The sequence below is a fragment of the Lathyrus oleraceus genome, chromosome 2 (genome assembly GCF_024323335.1).
Source record: "Lathyrus oleraceus cultivar Zhongwan6 chromosome 2, CAAS_Psat_ZW6_1.0, whole genome shotgun sequence".
Lineage (NCBI taxonomy): Eukaryota > Viridiplantae > Streptophyta > Magnoliopsida > Fabales > Fabaceae > Lathyrus > Lathyrus oleraceus.
In genome coordinates, this window is record NC_066580.1 from 403217720 (window position 1) to 403238225 (window position 20506).

The 20506-nt window shown below is 32.5% G+C and overlaps 2 protein-coding genes across 3 annotated transcripts; both read left to right on the top strand.

Annotated features, from left to right (window-relative positions):
- Window positions 1-5723: 5723 nt before the first annotated feature.
- Window positions 5724-9488, top strand: LOC127121480 (uncharacterized). Of its 2 annotated transcripts, none has more exons than XM_051051973.1 (7): window positions 5724-6016; window positions 6135-6256; window positions 7986-8251; window positions 8329-8544; window positions 8631-8909; window positions 9167-9262; window positions 9353-9488. In XM_051051973.1, exons 3-5 carry the CDS (start codon window positions 7991-7993, stop codon window positions 8796-8798), a joined length of 645 nt encoding a protein of 214 aa, XP_050907930.1. In that variant the 5' UTR covers window positions 5724-6016; window positions 6135-6256; window positions 7986-7990; the 3' UTR covers window positions 8799-8909; window positions 9167-9262; window positions 9353-9488. The 2 variants fall into 2 exon arrangements, with proteins under 2 accessions (XP_050907930.1, XP_050907929.1); XM_051051972.1 differs by having other exon boundaries at window positions 5726-6016; window positions 8985-9262.
- A 2598-nt stretch (window positions 9489-12086) lies between these two features.
- LOC127119725 (uncharacterized) lies at window positions 12087-17662 on the top strand. The gene is made up of 10 exons (XM_051050030.1): window positions 12087-12261; window positions 12705-12762; window positions 12878-13113; window positions 13917-14034; window positions 14943-15017; window positions 15103-15226; window positions 15331-15791; window positions 15887-16026; window positions 16330-16416; window positions 17195-17662. Exons 2-10 carry the CDS (start codon window positions 12724-12726, stop codon window positions 17304-17306), a joined length of 1392 nt encoding a protein of 463 aa, XP_050905987.1. The 5' UTR covers window positions 12087-12261; window positions 12705-12723; the 3' UTR covers window positions 17307-17662.
- Window positions 17663-20506: the final 2844 nt, after the last annotated feature.

A 20506-nucleotide genomic window follows, 5' to 3' on the forward strand; every position in this document is an offset into this window, starting at 1 on the left:
TTTGGCTTGGGTTAGAGTGGAGAGAAGAAGAGAAAGGCTAGTCCTAAACATGCAAAGATGAGAGAAGAGATAAGAACCCTTGGATTTCCCTTCTTGAGATCATAAAGATGATTCAAGATGCTCCTTTCCTTTGGACTTAGCAATTAACTCAAGCAATCAAACAAATATTCAATCAAGCTCCTAGGATCTCCATTTGGCTTGTCTCTCTTAACTTGGATGCTTATGACAATGATCCTTCTAACTATCTCAAGTTTGGAATCCCTATCACACAAGAACAAACAATAAAAAAGTTCACAATGCAATAAGAGGAATGGACAAAGAGAGAGTTTAGATTAGGGGTCCTTTGATGTCAACTTCAAGATTAAGCATTCTAAAGGCATGAGGCCTAGTTGCTCTTCAATCAATTTTAGCATTCTAAAGGCATGATGCCTAGTTGCTTTTAAACTCCATTAAGCATAGGTGAGGTCCTAATTCTAAGTCCTTTCTCCTTTTTTGCATTGGGTTCACACAAACAATCACAAAAGCAAACACAAAGCAACAATATATTTACACAATAATGTGCTCAAGTGAGCAAAAGGCAGATGGCATAAACATAAAATATGAGCTCAAGTGAGCAAAAGGGAAAGGCAATATGAATAAATGAGCAAGAAATTAAATTGCATTAAAGTAAATTGCAAGAATTAAATGCTTGAATTAAAAGTTAGTAATTAGTAGTTAGTGTTAGTGTGCCATAAGACAATTTAGTGCTATGTTAAGCAATCGTAAGTGGACTAATGTAGTAGTCACACCTATCTGAGGTCGGTCAATAAAATTATAGGTAAATAAACAAAAGTCAGAGATCATGACTAGTAAGTCAAGCTCCTACAACTTGTCATGCCAAAAGAAAAGAAGAAAGACCTTGCATAGATTTCAGGTTCTTTGCTTGACCAAGAAGCAACCTATCTTGGACACAAAGCAATTCACTTGATCTTTGATCAAGTTGAATTTGATTTGGATCAAAGAAGGTTAAGCCTCTCATATGTCAAGGCTAACCACAAATCATTAACTCATTGGTCAAAAGGAAAAGAAGAAGATGAGAGATGAAGATGGAATGTACAAAAGGAAAATTCAAATGACATAACCAAAACACAATGATCAAATGTGAATGGAATCAACATCAATCAATGGTAAACATAAGTGAAATGAAGATTAGAAGTCAAGAAAGGTCAAACATATTTTTGGTATTCTTTTGGAATTAAAATAATACATAAAATAAAATGGACAAATCATGGTCAAACTTCAAATCCAATTCAAATCAACTTGGATAAGTCCAATTGGATCATCATAAGTCTAACATGGTCAAACAAGGTTTTACAAAAAAGTTCAACATTTTTTGAAAACAGAGACTATTTTAAAATCATTTAAAAGCATTAAAATATAACACAAATGGATTAAAATCTCAAATAAATCTCAAATCAATTAAGATATTGATGAGAATATTTTCATAGACTTATCATGATCCAAATGTGTTAAGAAAATATTTTTGGAATTTTTGAATATCAAAAAGTAATTAAAATGAATTAAAAACTATTAAAAACAAAATAATTCACAAAAAATATTAAATGGAATCACAAAAATAATTAAAAATCAGATTATGAAACTAGATTTAAAAAGAATTTTTTTGCAACTGGTCTCATATTTTTGTGATTCCAAATAAAAGAGTTATGAATTTTTGAAAATAAAAGGAATTAAAGAAAATAAAACAGAAATTAAGAAAATATGGAAAAACCACAGCGCTTGGATCAACATTCATTCATTGACGTGGACTATCCAAGGGCCATGAGGCGCGCGCGCATGGTGATCATTAGTCAACATCATCACACGTTGGATTTAAAAAAGTCATAAAGAGCAAAGGCCAAGATTAGATCCTGTAATCACCATCCAATGGCTCAGAGTAGTTCAACGTGGGGACGGTGGTGGAAACCACCGTCTTCTCCGGCGAGCAAACAGAAATCGGCCACCAGTTGCAGGTTTTGCAACCTCAACCAAACTACACGTGCCTTATACCAAATTAAAGCTGGGGTGATGTACATCACCCATGTAACCTTGGATTATCTTCAAGATCCCTATGAAAGGAGAAATCTGAGATGGAAAATCCAGGTGTTCAATCTGCAGTGCATCAATTCATGAAATTAAAGCCACCATTGGCTTGCCTCTCACACGAGGACATCAGAGAACCAAACAAACACAAGCAAATCACATCATATAAGGAGATTCAGATCAAAACAATTGAGATGTAAACCTTTAAAGTGCAACTTTGATGAGCACGATCCAACCAAACTCTTGCTTGCAGCTTGATCTTGAGGTATTGTATGAGTGCAATGCTTAGGAATTAGTATTGAAGATCAACTGATTCTGTTGAAATTCAAACTTGAAAAGAGAAATGAAAACTCAAAATTACTTTGGTGTGAGGTTAGGATTCAATTTCTGCAGAGCTTTAGGCGCCTTCAGGTTGATTATTGAATGAAGCAAGCATGTTATTTATAGCTGAAAATGCAAGGCAAGGTGAATGGAATCCGTGTGCATGAAGCTTTGTGTCCTCCATGCATGGGCCTGTACAGGCGCATGTGAGGCCCAAAAGCTAATGGTTTTGCAAGCTGAGCACATACCAAATGAAAATGGACGTGTGAATTGAATGGTATTTGCTTGTGTAAGAAGATTTTATGTGAAATGCACAAATGGTCACAAATATTCCCCTCTTCGAAAGTCATACATAACAAATCCAAACATAGGCATGTGAGTAATGGTTGGAAAGGTCTTGACATAAGGAACAAAATATATGTTGGACAAAAATCCAATTGGAGTTTGGAAAATTGTTAAAACTGGCCATGAAGTTTGATGTACAAAACATGTCTTTGAAAAATTTGCCAAAAGTGACCAACTTTAAGCCCTTATGTTTCAATTATGCAAGCGTCAAATGGAAACACCTCCAACATAAAAGTTGTAGATATTTTCAATATGATCAATTTGGACTTAAATTTTGCATCATTTAGATTTTTGATGAAAATGTTATGGGCACTTGAAGTTGGACTTTTTCAAGATTCAATGGCTTTGGTCCAAAGTGACCTATAATATTTTGTATTATCACATGTGTTTCTTTTAGGATTATGAAATTTTGTCCAACATACCGTTTGAAGTAGACATCTTAAACTTTCCAATGAAATTTTTCTCACCTCAATATTATAAAAAATGAAGGAGTTAGGTCCTTGGGAAGTTGACCTAAAATTAGGGTTTCAGTCAAAATGACCTATAATGTTTTGAAATGAATGATGACCTTCCAAGTTTCAAATGAATTTTTGATGAACATGAAAGTTGTTCATATGGTTATGAAGAACATTTTTGCTTATGGGGTCATCATCATTTTACAAACACATCAAAAGTTAGGTCTCAGTGGATTTCAATTTGGTCAGATGACTTGACTGGTTAACTTCTCAAGTCCAAACTTCAAATCTTAATGAATGAATGATTGAGGACACTAATAATAGGCTCATATATGCATAAAATAATGAATTAAAGAACTTTCATTGATTGAATTTGATCATAGGTTGAGGTTGCTTCATGAGCAAGACATAGTCAATGCACAGTTGAATTAGGGTTTCCTTGGGAAACAAGCCTCAAGCCCTTTGGTTTATCTTGATCAAATTGACAAATTGAGATACTTGGGAGACATATATGATGATTGAGAGCTTTGGGGACCATTATCATGCTTGCTTTCATCCTCATCTGGCCACTTCATTGAGCATAGGAGCCTTCTAGGAGCAATGGATCTCATGATTGCTTAAGCTTCAAAACAAAACAAGTTAGTGACATATTTTTGTGCTTTTGGTTAGTAAACAAAATAAGAAAAGCAATAATATACAATTCAAGCATGCTTGGTGCTCTCAAACCATTCACACAAGTCTCAACCCTAGGGTAAGGAACCAAGATGTTATGATCCTTGAGGCAATGCAATGAGCAATGATATGGTGCCATGAGGGATCTTATGGTCAAAATTAGGGTCTTACATACTACTATTGAGGTTTTTATGCCAAGTGTTTTTCATTTTTCTGCTGCTTATCAAATGAATTGTTTCCTTATTATGTGGTTCAGAATGGTTTTAATTATGCGAGTAATTCCTACTTGGTGTTTTAAATATGTTATACTTGTTTTTAAATGCTATTTTATTGTGTCGGGAAGTAAGGTGTTGCACTAATGGTCCCTCCAACTAACTTATGTTGACGGAGGATAACATGACACACGACATGTCATGATAATGCAACAAAGATGGTGATGTGGCATGCCACATGGTTGTTTTTGAACCTTTTACTAGTTAAATACTCGTGCGTCCACACGGGTAAAAGTTATTTTGTATGGTACAATTTAATCATATAACTATGAAAAGATTGTAATACATAATAATCAAGATTTCAGATCTTTTATCATTGAAAGCAACATGTATACATGCTTTTTTATCTCGCTCTAAATGGTTGTGTCCCGTACACTACACGGATATGAGATATAATTTAATTTAATATTTATTTTTCCTAAATTTTTTGAAAGAGTGGATTGTAAAAGGTGTATAATAAATCTAAGGAGTACTATATGTAAAACAATTTTGATCATATAATGCATCATCATATGAACGTCTTTGTCAGTCTTAATATCCACACATTCACGCACTTCTTCATTTTGGTTGAACGTGGACACAAGCCATTGGATTCTTCTAATCCTTTCACCATCTCCAATTTCTCCATCTAACCAACTGTTCAACGTCCGATTAAGACGTTCAAACAAATCTATATTCCAAAGTCGAATCTTTATCGGAGACGCAACAACGAAAAAGATTAAATCGGCATTTCGCTTGTGAATGTATTCAGACATGGTTAAAACTCAAAAGCTTGAAGGAGAGTGGAGTTGAATGAAAGAAAATGTGATTATAGGATAAAAGTTGTGTGAAAAATATGACTGAAGGGCGAGGTATTTATAGAAAGAGGGAAAATGCATGCGCCAAAGGGTTAGACGCCACACATGTAGACGTCAAAAACATTGACGCCACACTAGTACAAAAAGAATAATATAATTTGTAAATTTACACCCGTTTTACAAAAAACGGGTGTAAAAAGCAAATGCGGTGGCAGTTTTGTAAATAAAGTCTTATTTTGAATTTTAGTACGTAACAATAGACACCCTATTTTTAAATAACGGGTGTAAATTCAAATATTATTTATTATCAACTCTATATTACACCTGATATTCAAAAAAAGGGTGTAAATTTAAAAATAAAAATAAAATATTCGTGCCTTAAACAATAACTTTTATTATTCTTATTTGTTTATTTCTCTGCACTCACTACAACATTTTAATTCTACGACAACGCCTAAGTTTTGGGATGTAAAATAATTGTTCTCATAGAGTTTAATAGAGAACACATTTTATATCCTGTTGCGGTAGTGTATATATTTTTTGAAAATATTTTACAACGGTTCGAAACAGTTCTTATAGATGATAAAGAGAACAATTTTCATTAACAATTGATTAAAACCGTTCTCATATATTTTTTTTTACCAATTTTAATAAAATATTAATTATAGGAGACCGCTCTACTATGTTTTGATAAAAATAAATTATTTGTAAAAATGTCTTCTGGTTGGAATCGAACGGTGTTCCTTGTACTAACAAATTCTAATCGCTTCTAAAAAAATTATATTCCGTTTCTGAAATTCAGAGCGGTAAAACCCAATTCTGAGCGCTAAAACCAATTTTTTCGTTCCCTTTCTGAAATTCATAGCGCAAAGTGAAAGTGAATTTCATCTCCCAAACCCTAACCCTTTCTCCCTTCTCTTTCTTCTCTCAAACCCTAATCCTTTTTTCCTTTCTCCTTCTTCTCAAACCCTTCAACTTGCGTACATAGAGTTAAGCTTTTAGGGTTTATCAAGAGTTTCACGAAATTCACCTCAATCAAAGGGTTTCAAGGATTCATCGTAATCAAAGGTTTGAAGTAAGTTTCTATGCTTTTTCTGATCTGTTTTGAAGATTCAGTTTGTATGGTTGCTCAAAAAAAGGTTCCAGTGAGTAGAAGATGTTGGTTATTAAGTTTTTTGATTTTGCTGCTACAGGTATTTGTTATGCATGCTTAGTTCAGAATGTTGATTACAGGACAAACTCTTGGACCTGACAAGTGTAACACGTCTCTTTCCCATCACTAAGTACCTTGGTTTTCTTGCCACTAGTATCACATGTATGTTCTTCATTGAATCTATTTATCAATACTTTGTTTTAGATTTGTGTAATTTATTGAACATATTTTCTGTGTAGACTTGAATGCTATTGTCATTGTTGTACAATGCCTATGGGCAACTTGATCATATTCACAATATAGATAATAGACAATGATAATATGGTTTTGGCTTGAATATATCTTTGGCCCCTGCAAATTTAGTGTTATTTAATTTCAAGTTTTGAGAGGATTTGATCAAAGATTTACTTGTCAATTCCGGAGTGCCAAAATCCAGCCATATCGCCCGCTTTGCTGGGCCGTTATAGGTGGTGAAATTAATCAAGCTATTAAAATAAATTTCAAAATAGTTGAACATTTTTGTTCTCTTTTTTTATGCATGTTGCATTAGTGCTTCATAAGAATTGGTTATTTTATTGTCTTTATCTTCGTTGGTGTTTTGTAGTGGAAGATTTCTCGCTTCCAATTTGTTGTCATGGGTCTAGTTAGCAAAATTTTGTTTTTTAGGGTTGCTAGATCTATGCTTCCTATGGAAGTTTTAAGCAGTGAATTGAATTTTCGTGTATTTATACTTTACTCTGTTCCGCAATTTCGATATCTAGATGTTCTTTATGGATTGAGATATTATCTGTTTCATGATTTGTTTTGGCATCTTTATGTTGGTGAGATTTTGGGTGATAGGTGATGATTGATGATAGTGTGTGTTGCCAATTGTTAATAACTCAATTTTACAACTACATTGAACATTGATGCTTGGGTGGTTTGAAATTTGAACCACTAAGTTCACTTCAGGAGCAAATGAGTTTTAGGTTCTAGTGATCATGAAACAACACAGGATTGTGTGTACTAAGCTTAAGTTCATTAGTTAGATGCACCATCATCATTATTACTTTAATTTTGTAATTGGAAAGCAGTATATGTAGATTAAAAACTTGTGGTAAGAAAAATGTATACTATAGAAATTGGTTAATATTTCTTCACATTTTTCTTACGTTTCTACTTTAAAAAGAAAGTATCTCACTGTAACTCCAATTGTACTGCATGATAGTAGTTTTCCAATGCTTAAATGCAGATGGTTTATATTGGTATTTGAGTATTCACATTTTATGTGTCACACAATTTTGGTTAAGATAAATTAAGTATGGGTTTAATATATATAAAATTTGATTGCAGTATGCATTTTGAAAAAATAGCTTCTATGCATTAAAGCTGTTGCAGATTTGCACATTTTGGTCTTGTCTTTTATACTTGTTTAACAAAGTTTAAATATGTGATACCATTAGGGTCTAGCGTAGGAAACTTGCATATGGATTTTGTATATCAATGTTCTCATAGTACCTGTGCAGTCAAAGAGAATTTCATTTTGGTAGTTACTCATTCTCTTTTCTCATGATTTTAGGCTTACAAAAATCTTGATGGATATTATTGTTCTGTTGTTATTCTACTGTTTAAATAGACTTTTTAGTTCATTTTTCTTCTGTTCATATTAAAGTGGTATTAAAGTAGAAACTGAGCATGTATTAATTCTATGTGCAGTAGTTATTGTGACTTATGAGTTATTATGACATATAGAAATTGAACGTGTATAGGTAGAAGTGAACCATGCAATTGTAAGTTATTGTTATTAAGTGTTTTTTATTATATTAATGGTGAGATGGAATGTTAGGTAGAAGTGAACGGCCTTTCTTAGATGGAATTTAATGGAATTTAATATTGTTTTCTCTCTAAACAGGAATTATGGATAAACCATCTAGCTCTTCACCAAAAAAAAAGAAGACTAGAGGTGTCACAGCATTGCTACGTTTCATTGCCAAACTTCCTGATGGTGAAAAATACCAAATTGATTTTGATCCTGATACCTTCCAACCCATTGGTCAGTATGCTGCAAAGTTTAAAAGTTATTTGTCATTCATTGCACGTAGCAAGGTTAGTATAAATGAAAAGCAATGGAAAAAGATAAGCGATAAGTTGAAGGACGTGATATGGGACGATATCACGGTATGCATTTTTAATTAATTATTTTAAAGTTATTATCTATAATTGCTTCAATTACTAACACTCCTTATGTTTTGAAGTGTAAGTTCACTTGCCCCACTGATAAAGAATTTAGGAAGCATTGGTTTGTTTATATGGGGGAACGATTGAAGCAATTTAAGACATTGCTCTCAAATGTCTATATATTTGGGAAAGGAGATAAGCATGGAAATACAACTCCATTTGAAAAGTATAAATTTATCAAAGAAGAAGATTGGGATTTGTTTGTCCAGACTCGACAAAAAGAAGATTTTCAAGTTAGTTAAATTTGTAGATTTATTTTTATGTTATCTAAATTGATTTGGTTTTTGACGTTTAGTTTAATGTGATTTATTTGTAATAGGAGAAAAGGCTAAAAGGAAAGACACATGCATCAAAGAATATCCACCCTCATATTTTGTCTCGTGGTGGTTATGAAAAACTTAGGGCCACCGTAATGGAAGAGAGGAGGAAAAAAGTGATTGAAGAGGCCAAAGGTGATGAAAGTTTGAAAGGTGATGAAAGTGATTGAAAGGTGATGAAAGTGATTGAAGAGGCTCAAATCCAACAAGGAATGAAACTCCTACAACAGATGCAATTGGAGCTCCGCTCCGAGAGGCCTAAAGAGATGTTTATAAAAGAGGTATGCGTAACTGGATACAATTAATCTACTAAAAATTAGAAAAAAATTAATTTAATTAATGTTCACTTGATACAGCATGTAGAATCTGTGGGTACGAGCACTAACGGAAGTTGCTCAAAGGTTATGACTACTGAAGATTTAACTAAAAAAATGGATGCTTCTGAAGATTACCTCAAAAAGATTAACAATCTCAAGGAAAAAAGTTTGTGATGTTGTTGTTTTTGGTGGCTTTAATGTAACTAGGAGTTTATATGCAGGGGCATCAACAAGATAACGGATGGGCATGTGGATATTATGTCATGAAAAATATGTTTGACATTATTGATGCTTGTATTGTTGAAAGATTCAATGAGGTATTTTATATTACATATATTTAATGAAAAACATGTAAATTATTGTTTTAACATGTAGTTGTTTAATTTATTATATGTTTGAACTTGCAGATATTCACAGACACCTCATCATATGAAAAAGAGTCAATTGATCACATCCGACAACTTTGGGCTCAATTCTTTTTGCAAAAGGTTGAAGAGCAAGAGAACCAGGAAAAGAAAGATTTAATGACAAAACAGAAGCGATTAAAAAAAACTTATATATAGATATATTTTTGTTCCATGAATGATTTATTGGTACAAGTTACATGAACAAAGTGGTTGAATTTTTTTCTTACATGAATACAATTTTTGTTGATGTATGACTTGGTGCAAGATTCTAAAGATTAGAGAAATGTTTGTTTTGGTTATTTTTGTTTTTTATTGAATATCCAGGAATATATAAAAATATTTGGTTTAATGAAATTTCAAATAAAATATTTTTAAAAAAATTGAGATATTTTACACCCTTCATACACAAAATAGGGTGTAAATGTGTTAAAATTAAATGTAATTATAAGATATTTTACATTTGATATATCAAAAATAGGGTGTAAATATTTGTCATTTTACACCCGTTTGAATTATAATAGGGTGTAAATTCGTTTAACTTCAATGTATGTAGGTGACAATTTACACCCGTTTTATATTAAATAGGGTGTAAATGTCCTAAAATTCAATGTATATATCTACCAATTACACCTTTTTTTATCTAAAACAGGGTGTAATAGGTGACAATTTACACCCGTTTTATATTAAATAGGGTGTAAATGTCTTAAAATTTAATGTATATATCTACCAATTACACCCTTTTTTAAAATCTAAAATAGGGTGTAATATATTCTCTTTTTACACCCGTTTTAAAACGGGTGTAAATTCTTCATACATATCTCACCCTTTGAATTTACACCCTATCATAACGGGTGTAATATGTATAAAAAACGGGTGTAAAATCTTCTTTCTGCACTAGTGCCAGCAAATGCAACTACATGCATACGCCAACTCCCTTGGCGCCACCATTTAATACTTCTAAAAACATGACTAGAATTTGACCTAAATCTATATACACTCGTGTTTTAGACTCTATTTTTCTTTAATGAAAATGACTTGAACTTTTCTTAGAGTATGTTTGTAAAGTTAGTTTTCCAAGTCCAAAACGCAAGTTTGCCAAACAAAACAATTCTTAGCTTCCTTATTTCCATGTTAAGTATGCCTTGGAATGTGGTATTTTGAGTTTAAAACGCATATTCAAATAGTAACTTAATAATGCAAAAGTGACATGGCACCACTAATTTGAATAAAATTAATCAAAATTAATGTTTTAATTAAACTTTAGTCAATTTAACATTCCCGTCGACCTAAATTTCTACACCATTGTCAAATAAATTGACCTATATTCAACCAAAATGTTGATGTTATTTTTTTATCCAAATTAGTCTTGACACATTATTGGTGACAATGGAGTCTCGTATAAATTTAAATAGAGATATAAATATCTCACAAATAATAAAAAAAAAAAGGGCTAAAACTCAATTTTAAAAATAGAAAAAGTAAAAGTTACTTTAAAGCAAAATAGGAGCATCAAAAATATATTTTAGTCTATTATTTTATTTAATATAAAAATATGAAATTATAATTTGAAATACTAATTCAGCAGCATGAGTTAAATATTGACTTTGAATCTTATATGAGACTGTTGTAAAATAATTATTAATAATACTTTAATTTATTAAATTTCTCTCTCTTTTTTTTTAATTTTGAAAAGATTATTTTAGAATTTTATTATTAATGTTATTATTCAATGAACAATTGTATTGGTAAATATTTTGTTATTATAGAAAATTCAGTATTAATGATGATTTACAAAAAAAAATGAAGTGAATCTTTTTTATATAAAAAGTGAAGTGAATCAATTGTATTTCTTAATTGAGTGAATAAAACAAGGTTTAATACAATGGTTTATATTTTTAATTCTCTAACCTATAATTTATTTATAATAAATGATTTGATTTATATTTCTAAAACTTTATCCGACATGGAGAGGATTATAGATACCTTTGTTTCATTTTTTCTAAAAATAATTTTTAGACTATTACATATATTTTTCTTTTAAAAAAATTTACAAATAAAAATTTAATAATAATTTGATTGAATAGTTATTTTTAAAATCTTATTTTAGATATTTTATTATTTTATTAAAAAAAGTTTGAATATCAAGATTTTAAACAATCATTAAATTTTGAAGCCATTTCAATAGATTTTAATAAAAAATATTTTTGAAATAAGTATTGTAATTTAAACTATATCTTGGATCTTTAATAATATATATTTATATTATAAAATATCAAAATTAATCTTTCAATTTAAAAAATGATAAATAAATAAATACATATTATAGGTATAATACCAATTAAAGTCAATATAAATATTATTATTTTGAGTAAAAATTGAATTTAAAATAAATTAAATTAATATTTGTGAAATTCAATGTATTATGTAAAAATAATTTAAAAATATATAAGATAGTATATATTCTATAAGAATTTAATTGATATACACTATTTTACATTGTCATTAATCACAATCTGATTTTTTTGAAAGATATAATTTTTATTTTAACTTTGAATTATTATAATTTATTGATGTTGCATAGCAATTATTAGCCTATTTTATGATACAAAATATAATTAAAAAGATTATTAATAATTAATTTTCAAAATATAACGTTTGACCATTATAGTTGTTTTAGATTGGGCCGGATAAGGCCCAAGTACACTTGTAACAATTATTATAATTTTGTCGGATTTGTGATTAAAATCTTCTGAGGGGGGAAGAGGGTCTATGGAAAATTCTGGAACAAACAAAATTATAAAATCACTTCCCCCTTCCCAATTTTCTCTCTTTTTTTTCTTTCGGTTTCTGCCCTAATCCACGATTTCATTCTATTGTTGCTGATTTCACTTCATCGTTCATCAATTCAGGTACTCTCTTCCTCAATTTCGATTCTTTCTCTTCTCCTTCTAACGCTTTTTCTTCATATCTCGTTTCAATTTCTGTCATTCTTATCGTTTTTTTCGATTTTTTTCGATTTCCCCCAAATTCCCACTGGATTTGGTTTCCTCGATCTTATACTTGTTTTTCTTCATTGATTCTTGCTATGAGAGTTTTCGATTTCGTACGGTGATCGTCTTTGTGTGTGTAGCAATTTGGGGGAAAATTAAGCGGAGATTTCAAAAACCCTAATTTTAGTACTTTTCAGATAATGTTCGTACTTTTTTTGTTTCTGTTTTCTTTTTTGTGTGATTCAGTTTTTTTAACACTGTCAGTTACTGTGGCTGAGAAATTCATGTTTGAATTAATGTTAATTGTGTTGATAGTTTTGATTAAATTGGATTTTGATTGAATTCCTGACTATTTGTAACAGTTGATTTGATTCTCTAGTTATGATTGGAACCTCAATGCGGGGGGGCTATGAAGGAGATGTAAGCATTCTCATCTTCAAGGATTGAAAATTTGAGATTCAAATTACTGTTCTTGTTTTTTTTTTATTTTTTAACATTGTTTAGTTTCTGAATTGAATTTGGTTTTTGTCTTCAGGAATATGAGGATTATGATGATTATGAGGACGAAGAACTGGAGGAAGGGGAGGGATATGAAGATGAGGAAGGTGAAGAATACGCAGTGGAAGAACCTCGGAAGCCTACTCCGGAAGAACTGGAATACCTTGAGTTGAGGAAGAAGTTGAAAGAATCGATTAGAAAAAAGATGAAGAAGGAGAATAGTATTTCTCTTGCAGATTCCAGTGGTAGAAGGAAGCAAGTTCATTATGATAAGTGAGTATTACAATTATTTTTAACCCTGTGCATATAGCCATATTACAAGCTTGAAGTATTTTAACATGAATATTTTGATGAGACTATACCCCAAAAATAATCAGAGAATAGGTGTATGGTTTATGAGTCCACCGAATGCAATTTTATTTTGGTCTTTTGTTAGCAAGTTTATGTTTCATACCACAGTGAATTTGGCAGACTCATGATGAACCCCTAGAATGATTCCATAGTTGCATTGCACGGTGGTTCACTGGGATTCGGACAAACCCACTCCAAGTCCTATTGTTGTTCTGCCTACCACCCAATGCCATTACCTTAGGGGCATGGCGGCAGTGAATTTACAATGTTAATTTTTTTGCAAGGCAATTTTGTATGACGTCAATTGTTTCAGGGATATAAACTCATTTTCTTATTTGCTTCACTTTTAGAGGCTTCCTTCCTCTATATCTAATTATCCATTGAGTGCTTTCTCTATATCTAATTATACTTTGCATGCTTTCTCTATATCACACTCTCCCCATAGATGGAGTACTACCCTATTATATGTCCATTTTTTATTGTTTTAACTAAGATTGTACTTTTAAATTTGTCATGGTTGTGTTACACATGTTTATTATAATCATGGTAATCGAAATTCTGAGGCTACACTTTTCTTTACTGTCTTGCATGTGCAACTATTAACAATGCTTGTTTTGTGCTCTTCATCGATATGATTTGTTCTTGCATAGCACATACAATATGTGAAATATGCCAAGAGGAATAATTTTGAAATATTTGTTTTCAATTGTCATTTGTTGCTGCAGTTACGGGTCCTTTTTTGGCCCATCTCAACCGGTTATTGCCCAGCGAGTAATCCAAGAGAGCAAATCCTTGTTAGAAAATCGGCATTTGGTGCCCAAGCCTTCTAACTCGCATCAAATTGTATGTATTCAACACCTTTTCTTTTCCGCATACCTTTTAATATTGTTTTATCAAGTCCCTTGTGTTTTCGTAAATCCTCATTGAGTTGTGATTACTTTATACTGTGGAACTTTTTAAATGTGATCTTGTATGGTAAATAAAATGTATGGGCTATGTAGCATGCACACTTCTCAGATTAGGTGTGTCCAGGTGGTGGACACAAGTTACTCGAATGACACCTTTATGACATGTATTTGATAACTCAGAAGAGTCCTTACGAAACTCTTTTTTCCTTTACCTCGGCGCACGTTGGGCACTCTTCAGACACATGCACATCTTGTTTTAAAATTTCTTTTGGTAATAAAAAATTCCTCAACTTAGATGCATATATAAAATTTCATTTTCAATTTAGTTATTTTACAAATCATGTCCAAATTTTATTTAATTATAATATATATTTATTAGTGTCCGAGTCGATTCATAGTGTATACCAGTGTTATCAAATAGCGGCACCATGGTGGATATACATGGCGGTTTTTGGGCTCGCCACAATGGTAAATACCGACCGATATTCTGGGGTTTTCTGCCATAATCTGTAATAACGGAGCCAAAAAGCGGCCGGTATGGTGGGATTTTGGCTCTCCGCCATCGACTACACTGGTGTATACATAATCTTACACTGACTATAGTGGAAAGTATTTTTCTATCTAATGAATGTATATATAATCTTACACTGATTGAATAACAAAGTTGTTATACACTCTCCCTTTCTTGTGTGGCTAATCTTGTATTTTATAGCATTATTCTAATTGATGTTTGTTTATTTTTTTCTCAATGCTGTGCACCCATTACTTGGGATATGCAATTCCCATTGCTTGTTTTTGCTATCCAGTACTTATGCAACTTTCTCATAATACTCCCGTCTACAGAATAAAAGTACAAATAGGGGTTCTAGTGGTGTATCAAAGTCTTCAGCTCATCAGCAACCACCCAGAGTCAATGAGGTATTGTAGCTGCTTCTGTATACATTTTCTTTTGTAACTCTCTAGTCATTGTCTTCTAATATGATGAACTGTTATGGTTAAGCAGAAGCTAGTTAAAGCTGAGAAACTCAAGGTTACTAGAGATTACTCATTTCTTTTGTCTGATGATGTGGATATTCCTGGTCCATCAAAAGAGCCTCCATCTAGGAATACATCTATGCGCAATTCAGGTATGTTGTTGTTTGGATGTGCTGTGTTGTGTTTAATTGTCGGGGTTTGAACATATTTTACTGTGATTAAGGAAACTTATACAGGGTTTTTGCTGATGTTAAAGTGGGACAAGCAGCTCAAGTTCCAGGAAAGAGTAAACATTCTTTGAGCAATGGTGGCAAACTCATTCGAAGTACTGGTGATAATCGGAGACCTGTTGCAGGGGCTAGTCATTTGGCTCCTAAACCGCAATCCAATTATAAGTTAAGTTCTTCCAGCCAGGCCAGTAAGGCATCAGTAGATTCTAGAAGACAGCTTGGTAGCAACAATGGGAATGGGCCAGGCCGGCCAGTGGGGTCAAAAGGCATGCCTTCAAAGATGCCTGTTAATACCATGGGGAGTAAATCAGTCACACCTGGCATGAGAAATCCTGTGAATGGTGTACAGAAGCAGCCTCCGTCAAAGGTTTTGTCATCTGTTCCAAAGCATAGTATGGATCAAAGAAAAGATGTACGAGAACTGCATAAACCCAAAATGTTACCGAGACCACCACCGCGACCACCGGTAGCGTCATCAAGAGCTCAGGTATACAGCGATACACATATGCGTGCACATGTTATGGATCCCATAAATTTGATTCACTGCTCCTTATTACTTCTTTTTGTTCAATTGCTTGACAGGTCAGTAAACCACCACTTAAACAAGTTCCTAAGCGTCCTGATTTTCATGATCAGCGCCCCAAGAGTAAACTTGGGAAACGACGCCTCGATGAGCCTGAGGATGAAGCGGATGTTAGCAAAATGATCAGATCGATGTTTAAGTAAGTTTTCTATGATTTTAGTTTCCTTTTTTCTAGCGTTGGTGCTTGATTTTTGTGTAGTGTACTGATAATTGAAAAGTTTCAAATGGGTGAGACTTGTGTTGGTGCTTGATTTTTGTGTCGAGTACTGATAATTGAAAAGTTTCAAATGGGTGAGACTTGTGTTGGTGCTTGATTTTTGTGTCGAGTACTGATAATTGAAAAGTTTCAAATGGGTGAGACTTGTTTTAATAACCGAAGTCTTCCTCTTAATACATATATTTATTTTACTTCATATTTATACTTTTGTTGGATTATTTGCAGTTACAACCCCAGCAGATTTGTCGATGATGACGACGTCGATAATATGGAGGCAGGCTTTGATGAAATTGTGCAGGAGGAAAAGAGGAGGTTGGTTTCTCTAAAGCTTAATCTAAAATACTTATTTAGTTCTTCAATCACATTTTTGCTTTTTTATTTAGAACACGGAATTTACCTGATAATAAAAACCTTTCTCTCATTACATTGTGGTGCCTGTTTATAACATATTATGGCGGAAAAACCCACAATTTCGTTTGATACTTACTATTGTGGAGAGCCCAAAAACCGATATATGCTAATTGTTACAAGTGATTCTTTCTATAATACTTGAAATACTTCATATAAAATCTTGCTAAGCAGTTAATGCATAGGGAAACAGTACATTCCACACTTTCTTTGTTTAGTATCTAGGTAATAAGGAGTGGTAGCTTCACACTATCAAACAAACACACTTCTCAGTACACTTTTTTCTAGTGAACAGAAGATAGTACTACTAGAAAGTGGTGTTAGTAGCATTTACTGTCAGAAGGTTTATACTCAAAAACTGCTGTGCAAGACTTCTTTCATTTTCCTGAAGTCATTGGTGATGATGTCCTTTACTTCGTTTGGTTTACGAGAATGCTCTTTATTTTTGCTTTTACTAATGCAAATTATCACTTTGTTTTTTTATTTTATTTTAAAAGATTTTAAAATATTGACTTTCATTGTCTATATTTAAAATTTTCAAAACATACATTAATCTAAAACAAAGTAACATGCTTGTAGATAAGTAAATAATAGGAAATATATTTGCTAAAAATTGTTATAACATGCAATATTTTACAAATAAACAAAAATATTTTCTTATGACGATGATTGTGTGTTGCAGTTCTTTAATTGCTAAAAAGGAGGATGAGGAGCAACTTAGGTTGATAGAGGAGGAGGAAGAAAGAGCGCGGAAACGAAAGATGATGTTAAAGAAGCGTAGGGTTGGGGGGTAGTAACATGAAAATCGAAGACCATACTAAGGTTTCAAATTATCTGTGTGATTATCATGGAATCTGAATTGCCGAATTCGGTCCAATGGTGGTGAAAATTAAGTTGGGGCCACAAACAAATTGGCAATAGCGATGATGTAAAAGCAAGTGGTGTTTTGCCAATCAAGTTTGTATTATATTTTGTAACTTGTAATAATGCTAATCATGCAACTAATGATTGCAATTTTTTAATTTTTACAACGGGGGCAAATACTGGGGTTAGTTTTTACAGATTTGGCCTTCAACCATAATTTTTATTTGTTATATTGTTTAGAAATTAGATGATTTTGAGTTTAATAAAGATGGATTTAGGTTGGTCATGAGCACTTGTTTAATTAAGATGAATTTAGGTCTGTCATGAGCATATGCATGAAGTATTTATCCGTCTCTCAGTTTGCCTGTTTGATATTGGTGACTGAATTTTTTTCACAACTACCTTGATTGATATCAAATCAAACACAGCGATGTTGCAATTTAATGAACTCATTCTAGTTTCAAGTTATGTAACGGACACTACCTACTGTTATTCCTTATTAATTATAAATTGTTTATAGTCACGCACCTGCATAAAAACAAAAATATGGTATATTATTTCATTTAAAGAAGTTTCAGTTCTAGTATTTTTATTTTATAAATCAAGTATTCCATGGGTCTGGAGAACTACAATGGACGAAACTTTTAGTTGAGTTGAAAAAAATCCTTTATTATAAGTGTTGTATTTTTTCAATTCAATAACTTGTATTTTCTTTTTCATAATGGTCTTTTTTTTATCTTTTCTTTTTTATAGTTGTCTTTTTTATAGGATATATGGAGTAGAATATAGAATTTTTATCCAAATAATCTAGTTTTTCAATTTTTTCTTCAAAATAATCCACATTTCAGGTAAATTTCTAAACTATCTCACATTGAAGCACGTGTGTCAGATGAACGTTTATCCTTAATTTAAAGTTGAAGCGTCAATTGAATTGTCTTCTGCACATGGTGCTGCAAATTCAATTGACGTTTGTGTGCAAGGAATGAGAGGAACCCCAATTGATCTGACGCATGTGTGTTGTGTATTTTTTTTTTGAAAATAATAGATATTTAATCGGATCAATTAGTATTAATATTAATATGCGTTTACATAAGAATATCAAAAATACTAATGTCGTTGATCGGGATGATCCAACAGACCTCTGGTACCACATCCTCTAGTTATCTGAACGTGTGTCTTAACTCATGTTGATGATTTACTCCAAGTGTTTGAGAATTTGAGGATCCAGGAACATCACCATCATCTGCAGGAGATTCTCTAAAATATTCAGACAAACTCACGTGGTCCTGTGTATGCAATGAAACGCTACCGTTATAGTTGAGTTTGTGACCAATGTCAGAGTAATTGGGTTGTGTTTGAGTTATTGGAAGGCGACTAGGACGATTGAAGGGTGACATTGGTGTGAATTATGTGTCGAGGAAAGGTTAAAATGGTTATTGTGGTGTTTGATAGTCATATGATTGTTGCATGTTTTCGTTTTGTGATGTTTGAGCTTCTTGGCTATAGTAGGAGGGACAAATGATGTTAAATGATCGTTGGGTGTTTTGGCTAAGGCGGCTATGGTATGATGATGTGTTGCATGCATAACGATGTTGGGTGTCTTGATGATGATCTTCTTGTTGGATGCGGTATGTGGGATACTCTCGGTATTGTGGTTGGGTGTTTGGCATGTTAAGGTCGTAAGTTTGTCTATTTGTGGGTCGATAGTTTTGATGACTAGGGGTTTGTGAGTAACCGGTCTGGCAATGTTGTGGGAGGTTAGAGGTTAAATCTTCTTGTGTATAAGTTACCTAACATGGGTCGTATAGGTAGATATCCTTGACGAGGAACTCAAATTCAATTGATCTGTATTAAACCATATAATTACGAGTTGGTTTTTCTTCAGTTGGCATCACAATGTCAGTTAAGATATGGTCTTGTCAGTGCTTTCATTTTCGAAACTCAGATCTAGCGAAGCTTTGTCAAAGGTTAAAGTTCCATTGGTCGTTAATTCTTCGTAGATGCCATTCTCCAAGGTTTGTCGAGGGATTTGAGATGTGTTGAAGCATACCGAACTGTAATTTAACACAGTCACTATGGTGCATCTCCACAGTGGTGAACCTTATGATCAGTGTGCATGCAGTCTAAACGACTGTATCTTATTCATTGATTTCATGGTCATGATCCAAGTTTAGATATGGACGACAAATGAACTGAAAAGTGAAAACATATTAGATTATAAAATGGTTGATATTAAAAACAAATTACTACGAATTAATTTGGTTAATGATAATACATTTGTTGGTCGAAGGTGATCCAAGAGATTGCGATATTGGGTAATACAATGTCTATGACATCTGTTGTAACTCATACCACGAGTCGACCATCTGCACCAAAAAAGTAAATATATTATTTAGAGATAATAATCGATAAAATAAGTAAATATCATTAATTGTTAAGAATTTACCTTTGTGCGTACGAAAATGTGAATGGATTGTGGTTGACGTGCGTTAGGGACGGTAGTCTGGATCAACCCCATGCTTGGAGAAAAACAACGCATTTAGAAAATGTAGATGTGTCTTTGTGTACATTTTTATACTAAGAGCTATAAAGATAAGCCAAACAAGCGGATCCCTAACTATAACTTCTTATTCTATCTACATGTCTTAATAAAGGTAAATACATAACATGCATACTAGAACCACTATCTTCGAGAAATAAAAATAAACTAATTAAAAGCATAATATAACACCTCATTTTTATTATTCGAGTGTCTTCGATAGAATTTTCATCTAACTGTAAGTTGTTGTAATATGACTTAAGGCATGAAAGGAGTATACCTTGACCTCTCGAGTTATCATATAACAAGTCAACACCCAAGAGTTCCATGCAAATTGAACTCGCATGCTTTTTCCATTTACCGCCTTACCCTCGATAGGCAGCCCCAATAACATGTACGCATCTTCTAACGTTACAGTACATTCACCGATTAGAAACCAAAATGTGTGTGTCTCGGGACGCCATATTTCACATAAAGCTAGAATAAACTTATTATCAATCAACCAAGACATGATTTTGCTAACATGTCCAAAATCGGCGAGTTCGACAAAAGATTGAATGAACTCGTCGATGACAACAAATTCGTAGACAC